This window comes from Vicia villosa, linkage group LG6 (genome assembly GCF_029867415.1).
Source record: "Vicia villosa cultivar HV-30 ecotype Madison, WI linkage group LG6, Vvil1.0, whole genome shotgun sequence".
NCBI lineage: Eukaryota > Viridiplantae > Streptophyta > Magnoliopsida > Fabales > Fabaceae > Vicia > Vicia villosa.
The window spans coordinates 82,394,712-82,401,846 of NC_081185.1; the positions used below are offsets into that span (position 1 = coordinate 82,394,712).

Genomic DNA, 7,135 nt, shown 5'->3' on the forward strand with positions numbered 1-7,135 from the left:
TCAAGATGTTTGATAACCGTGAGTTTATTTAGTTAATGTGAGGTATGCTCCTGAACTTAGGAAAAATTTATTGTCTGTAAGCATGTTTGATTATTTAGGCTATTGTACTAGAATTTAACATAACATCTTAAAAATTCCATATGATGCATTGATAATTGATAAAGGATCTAAAATGTGTGGTTTGAATATTTTGAATGGTTCCTTTATTATCGGTAATGCATCATTATCTAGTCAAGAATTTTATGATAAAACCAAACTATGCCATTTGATATTAGGGCATATTAGTGAAATAATTTTGATTGAAATAGATAAGCAAGGTTTGCTAGATAATGAAAAACGAACAAACTATAATTCTGTAATCGTTTCACATTAGGAAAACAAAATAGAGTGAAGTTTATGAGTGATGCGCATAATCCTAGTAGACCATTTAAGTATGTTCAATCAGATCTTTGAGGTTCATCAAGTATGGAAACTCACCGGGGTTGTTTCTATTTTCTCACTATGCTTTATGAGTTATCTAAAAGAATATGTGTTCACATTTAGAAACATAAAAGTGTCACCTTTAAAAAGTTTAGGAAAGGACATACTCTTATAGGATATCATATGAGAGCTAAATTATAATTTTCAATAAGTTAAAACAACCTCGAGTTTTTTCATAGAAGTTTAATGAATTTTAAAAGAAATAAGGTATAAATAGGGATACAATCGTAGCTGACACACTTCAACAAAATGGCCTAGCTGAAAAACATGAATAAGATCACTTTGTAATGGGTAAAATGCGTGTTGTTGGGAGATGAGTTACCCAATATTTTTTGGGGTGAAATTGTTGCTACTATAACTTATTCGATGAAAATAATATATTTCCAAAAGAATAGGCTTCTAGACATCTTTAGAGGTATGGAGCAGGAAATCGGTAAAGTAATCTAATTTGAAGGTTTTTGAAGCTTTTGAATTTAGGTATATTACACAAGACAAACTAGATGTTAGTGAGGTGAAATATTTCCTCATTGGTTATCTTTAAGGTGTGAAATGATATAAGTTGTTAAATATGGAACTTTGTGAATCAAAGTTTATTATAACCACAAATGTTACTTTTGATTAGATTCGTTTAGTAGTGAAGTGCAAAGACATGGAAGCTAAAGACTTGAAAACTAAGATAGTAAAAGTTCAACTTGAGGTGGAGTTTCCTACTAGAGAAATTAGAGATGTGGGGGAAAGTTAAGGCTCTAACTTCAATTTTAGATAATTTCAACCTACATGGCTCTATATATCAGTTGAATCGAGATAGGGCAAGAAGGGATATTGTATCACCTCAAATATATGGTTATGTTGATATTATTTGTTATGTTTTAAATGTAGTTTGAAGGGTTGCAAGACTCATGATCAAAGACCTTCAAATAGTCATTTCAAGTAAATAGAGTCATAAACAGATGAAGGCGAGGAATGAAGAAATATATTCATTGAAGAAGAACCATACTTAAAAACTTATAAATCTACCCAAGAGACAAATGGTGGTTGTTTTCATTTGGATCTTTAAGAATAATGAAGGTATTCTGGGACTTGAAGAACTAAGATATAAATTAAAACGTGCGGTAATGGATTTTACTCAGGTGGAGGAAATTGATTACAGTGAGATCATTTCACATATGGTAAAGCATTGTTCTATAATGGTCCTTATGACTATTATGATCAATATAATTTTGAATTGAAAAAAAATAGATGTGAATATCATTTTCCTATATGGATATCTTATAGAGATAATTTTTATGGAGAACACATGGGGTTTTGTTGAGGATAAATTGATTTCATGTCTATTAAAGAAATATTTGTATGGATTGACACAAAGACCTGAGAAACGGTATCTAAAGTTTGATGAACTTTTTCTAAGGCATGATTGTGTGAGAAGTGGCAAAAACACAGTTGTGTATGCATATTGAAGAGGAGCGAGAAACTCAATAGCTACCTAGTTTTGTATGTTGATGATATCTTGATGGAAAGCTCTAGTATGAAAGAGAATGATAAGCTCAAGGAGACATTGAATGGAAAGAATTAGATGAAAAATCTTGGCAAGACTAACAGGATTCTAGAAATGGATATCGAGATAAATTGGGAAAAAATATGTCTTATCTGAATCTAGTTACTTATAGAAAATGGTGGAGATGTTTAGAATGCTTGATTCTAAAATCGTCAATATTCCTTTCAGCATCACACTAAGCTTTCGATCATGTTATATCCTCAAAACTAGTATGAGAAAAATAAGATGTAGAGTACTTCTTATGCTAGTGGTGTTCGAAGCATCATATATTGGATGATTTGTAGTAGACTAGACTTAGCTTACATCATTATCATAGTAAGCCAGTTTATGGAAAATCTAGGTCGAGTCATTGGGAAGATGTGAAGTGGGAGTTGAGATATTTGAATGGATCCTTAAAGGAAAATTTTAAGTTCATAGGAGAAACTCAAGAGAAAAACGATTTGGAGGATTTTGTGGATGTTGACTATGCAGAGAATGTGGACACTAGTAAATCCTTATCAGGTTTTGTATTTACATGTTTTGAAACGACTATGGGTTGGAAGGAAAATCAACAATACAATGATGCTTTATCTACAACTTAAGAGAAGTATATTTCCCTAGTTGAAAGTGTTAAGGAAGCCATTTGGTTAAGATATGTGATTGGGAATTTAATAATAACTCAAAAATGTGCGGAGATACATTGTGATAGCCGAAGTGCAACTCATTTGAAAAACCATCAAGTGTATTATGAAAGGACGAAATGCATTTCCATCTCTTAGTACTTTATTAGAGACATGACTGAATAAAAAATACTATGGTTGAGAAGGTTGCATCAGAAGACATTAGAATAACTCAGAAATGTGCAAAGATACATTGTGATACACAAAGTACAATTCATTTAAAAAACCATAAAGTGTATTATGAAAGGACAAAGTACAATTCCACCTTTTAGTACTTTATTAGAGACATGATTGAATAAAAAATATTATGGTTGAAAAGGTCGCATCAGATAAAAATTTGAAAGTTGTGCTCACTAAGTCATTACATAGGTCAAGGTTCAAGCATCAGTTAGATTTGATATCAACTTTATTGATGAGTGGTTCAAGCTAAGAGAGAGCAGCAAAGTGGTTGATGGGTAAATTAACATCACCGTCAATCTGAAGGAAAAGTGGAGGTGGTTGATGAGTAAGTGGCCTTGAAATCTCAATAAATTCATCATTTTTATTTCGCCTCATCTGCAAGGCACCCAGTAGGGGCCGTGAGGCGGGTGAGCAATTGCAAATCAAGATATTTGATTCTGCCCCATCCACGAGTCGAATGAGGTGAGGCACGAGATACGTGTCTCAAAACCTATGACACACCTTAGATGTTTTCTTCCTTTTTGCTGAGATATGATTTCTAGAGAGAGAAACTTCGATATACAGAGAGAAATTCTAATTATAAGAATTAAAAGACATTTGGAGGTTGTATAAGATTGTATAAGAGTTAGAAAATACTTTCAAACACCTTCTGATTGAATGATTCATGTATTAAGAGGAGGAGAAATTAAATCACAAATAAATAGAAATTAGGAAGTTTCCTTATGTTTTTGTTGAAATTATTTCTTGTAACTTATTTATATTTTTTTTTGTCGAGGCTTTGATTTATATGGATTAAAGAGTTTGTAGAAAGTAAATAATTTTCTAGTTGAACAGGGGAAATAACTTTTCTATGTTGATTCTTCACTTTTATGAATTTTTATTAGTTTGTGATTTGTATGCACAATTGATTATTTTCTAAGACTATTTAGGATCCGTTTGTTTTGTTTTTTTAAATGATTTTTATAGTGTTACATAATTTTGTGTAAAAAAAATTTACAAAAAGAAATTTTTTATAAAAGTTTCAAATGAAAATTAAGGTTGAATAGTTACTAGTAAAATGTTATTTTAGGTATTTCATCTATTTGTTGAAACTGTTTTTGGATATCAAAATTTTAAAAAATCACTTAATTTTGAAGCTATTTCAAATAAATTTTCATAAAAATTATTTTTGAAATATCACTTTTAAAAAAATTGGGATTTTGACTATGTTTTGATCTTCAATAATATTTGTTTATGTTATAAAATGCCAAAAGTAATGTTATAATTTAGAAAAAAAATTTGTAATATTTTAAAACACAATTTTGTAAAATCTATTTTCAAAAATACAATTTTTTTTTAAGCTGAAACAAACTGACCCATAATTTTTTTTCTTTTGTCTTATACATCATACTATCATACTTAGTGTATTTAGTGTATTGATTCTTTGATTTGAGATTTTCATATCATTTCCATCACACTCCTCTTGACATTAAGGACCACTATATCATTCTTCAAATAACTTCTTTGGATCCACACAACTTATACTTCACTATTCATCTTCATTTAAAGCTCTATCAAATTTAAATCTCAAAATATTTTAGTGGTCCATTAAAGTTGGGGTCCATATACATATAATATCGTATAGCCTTATATAAACACAAACAAGTGTATGGTCAAAAACAGTGCCATAGAGGCTTAAAACATTAAATAAATTCTTAAACTTATATTCTTCTTAACACATACACCACTTGATCATGTTATATATAGTTAGTCCCATGTTACTAGGAATAATAAGCCAACTCTTCCATTATCACCGCCTAGTTGTCTCTTCAACTTCCTTAGATTCACTTCAATCTCCTTTGTCTTCATCTATCCATTAGCCTCTAAAACTAGACAGGAATCTTTTGTGTCAAGACAGAACAGATAGATCTGCAGTGCTGTTCATTTGACTAACACAGTCATCAAACACACAACCAATAAAATAATAATATTATTATAAAGTGTGAACAAAAGTTTCCATTGTAGGCATGCAGGTAATGCTTAATTTCTTATGTGATTATATATATATATATATATATATATATATATATATATATATATATATATATATATATATATATATATATATATAGTTGTGTTTGTGTAGCATGCATTATTCACTTCAAAGCTAATAGCCCTTTTGGTTCTTAATACAAGATTCTTCAATGGCTCTTTAAAAGGGAACAAGAACAAGAAAGAAAGAAAAGCACCTTCAATGGTAAGATTGATTTTTCCAACAAGTTTATCAACTCTTGTTAAATTTTTTAGACATATGTTAGTAAGTTCGGACTTTGTCTTTGTTGTCGGGTATTGAATTCCGAATCTTCTGCAGGACCGTATTTAAGGATGTGCTAAGCGGAATACTGCACATGCCTTAAATTTGTTAGGATTAAAATGGATCTCTTAAAATAGTTGTTAGATCGAAACGTGATAAAATGATCTTCATTTGTTTTTTCATGATTAAACTGTAGTTAGCCTATACAGAGCCTCAAGAAATTTAAGACGGCTCTGCCTTCTACTTAAAACTCTCGTCTCTTTACTTGTTATTCGAGCTACCTTTCGAGGACAAATGAATATTTTCTAAATTTGTGTTTCTTTTTTCAGAAAAATATGATAAAGTGAAAGAGATTAATGTACTAAAGAATAATGGTTCATATAAAAGGACAAGGAGATTCTTATGTAACAAACATGGCTACAAGAATTTGAAGATATTCTCTTTTCTACATAGAAAAGACATTCCAAAGGCTTGGTTTTTGAGAACTCTCAACTTAAGGAGAATAGGCTTTAATAGAAGACATTTTGTTTACTCAATGAAAACAAAGAAAGACGAATCGTCTCAAGAGGAAGCGATCGTTAACAAGACGGACTCGACGACTCATGCAGGGAACAAAGTCTTGCCTATAACTCATGAGACACCATTGTCATCTTCAGCTGAAACTAAAAAGAAGCCTATTTCTAGAATGAAAGAGTTGCTTAGATGGGCTGCTTCTGCTAAAACAGATAAAGGAGGAAAATTCTATGGAAGAAAGGTGATTCTTTTTTTTTAGTCTCTATTGCAAAACTTCATTAAAAACCATTTAACTATAGTAGAATAAAAATCATATGCGTATATAATAAAGTTTATACAGAAATAGAAGGTAAACGGGCAAGACGATGAAACCATTGAATGTTTATCAGGTTTTGATAATGCTGCGAAGGCGCGGAAACATGAAAGCAGTTCAAGATGAGGATGAAGGTTTGAATGATTCACCAAAGATCAGTTTCAGATGGGATGTAGAAAGCTGCTCCACCACTTCTTCTGCATACTCAGCTTTCTCAATGGCTTCTTCAACAAGAAATGGAGAGAAGAAAGTTGCAACTTCCACTATATCACTCCCTCCTTCAGAAAGTGGCTACACCCCTAGTAGAAAAGGAAGCTGGATCACCACAGATTCTGAATGTATGTCACTTTTTGCATCTATTCATTTCTATGGTAGATTATGGATTTTTTTTTGGCTTTCGCAATCTAGTTTCTCAGAGGAATAGACTATAGTAATTCAGAGTTCGTGCCAAGAGATACTGGCACTAGCCAAACATTATTCTCATCAGAAATCGAACTCTGTATTCCCTGAATCTCCGTTCTTTAGCAAGAGCTCGTTATTATTGATTAAGGTTTTTAAGACATATAATATTCATTTAATCAATGTACATATATTCTGATTATTCAATATCTTTTTTGTTTGATGAACAGTTGTGGTGTTGGAGCTATGAAATAAATGTGTCTACAGAAGATTATGTCATTTGTGGTTAAAGGGTAGCAAGCAATCTATGTCACAAGTTAATGCTCTAAAGTATATGAGTGGTTGTTCATGGCTAATTTCTATTTGATATTTTGTAACAAATTTATGTAAGTAGTTAATGATCTGAATGTTCTAGATGAGAATGTTTGCATCTACATTATTAGAGGTATAAATTAATTTAGTACTTCATGACTAAGCTAATTAATTAAATGTAAGAGATGGGTTTACATGTCACTATAGGACCACTTCCTTTAATCTCTACTATGAAATTGAAAATTTAAAGTCATTTATTTCTTCAAGGTTATAAAACATCTCTATAGCCAAACTCAATTTTCGAGTTTAGAGTAGATAATTGTTTGAAAAATTGAAAGGTTCAATTAAATAAGACATTCGTATATAACAATAATATAAGTTTTATTGAAAATGAAAATTTGTGAATCAAAATAATGGCCTCAAGTAACAAA

At 30.8% G+C, this 7,135-nt stretch overlaps 1 protein-coding gene across 1 annotated transcript; it reads left to right on the top strand.

The window, feature by feature from the left end:
• Nucleotides 1-4,597: 4,597 nt before the first annotated feature.
• On the top strand, nucleotides 4,598-6,932 carry LOC131611760 (uncharacterized). The gene is made up of 5 exons (XM_058883649.1): nucleotides 4,598-4,886; nucleotides 5,050-5,110; nucleotides 5,497-5,921; nucleotides 6,070-6,331; nucleotides 6,623-6,932. The coding sequence occupies exons 1-5, from the start codon at nucleotides 4,881-4,883 to the stop codon at nucleotides 6,640-6,642; spliced, it is 774 nt and encodes a 257-aa protein (XP_058739632.1). The 5' UTR covers nucleotides 4,598-4,880; the 3' UTR covers nucleotides 6,643-6,932.
• Nucleotides 6,933-7,135: the final 203 nt, after the last annotated feature.

Excerpts from the sequence above, each read along its gene's own strand:
- LOC131611760 (XM_058883649.1), top strand. Across the intron at positions 5,111-5,496 it reads AAAGAAAAGCACCTTCAATG|AAAAATATGATAAAGTGAAA; the intron begins GTAAGATTGATT and ends TTCTTTTTTCAG. Across the intron at positions 5,922-6,069 it reads GAAAATTCTATGGAAGAAAG|GTTTTGATAATGCTGCGAAG; the intron begins GTGATTCTTTTT and ends AATGTTTATCAG.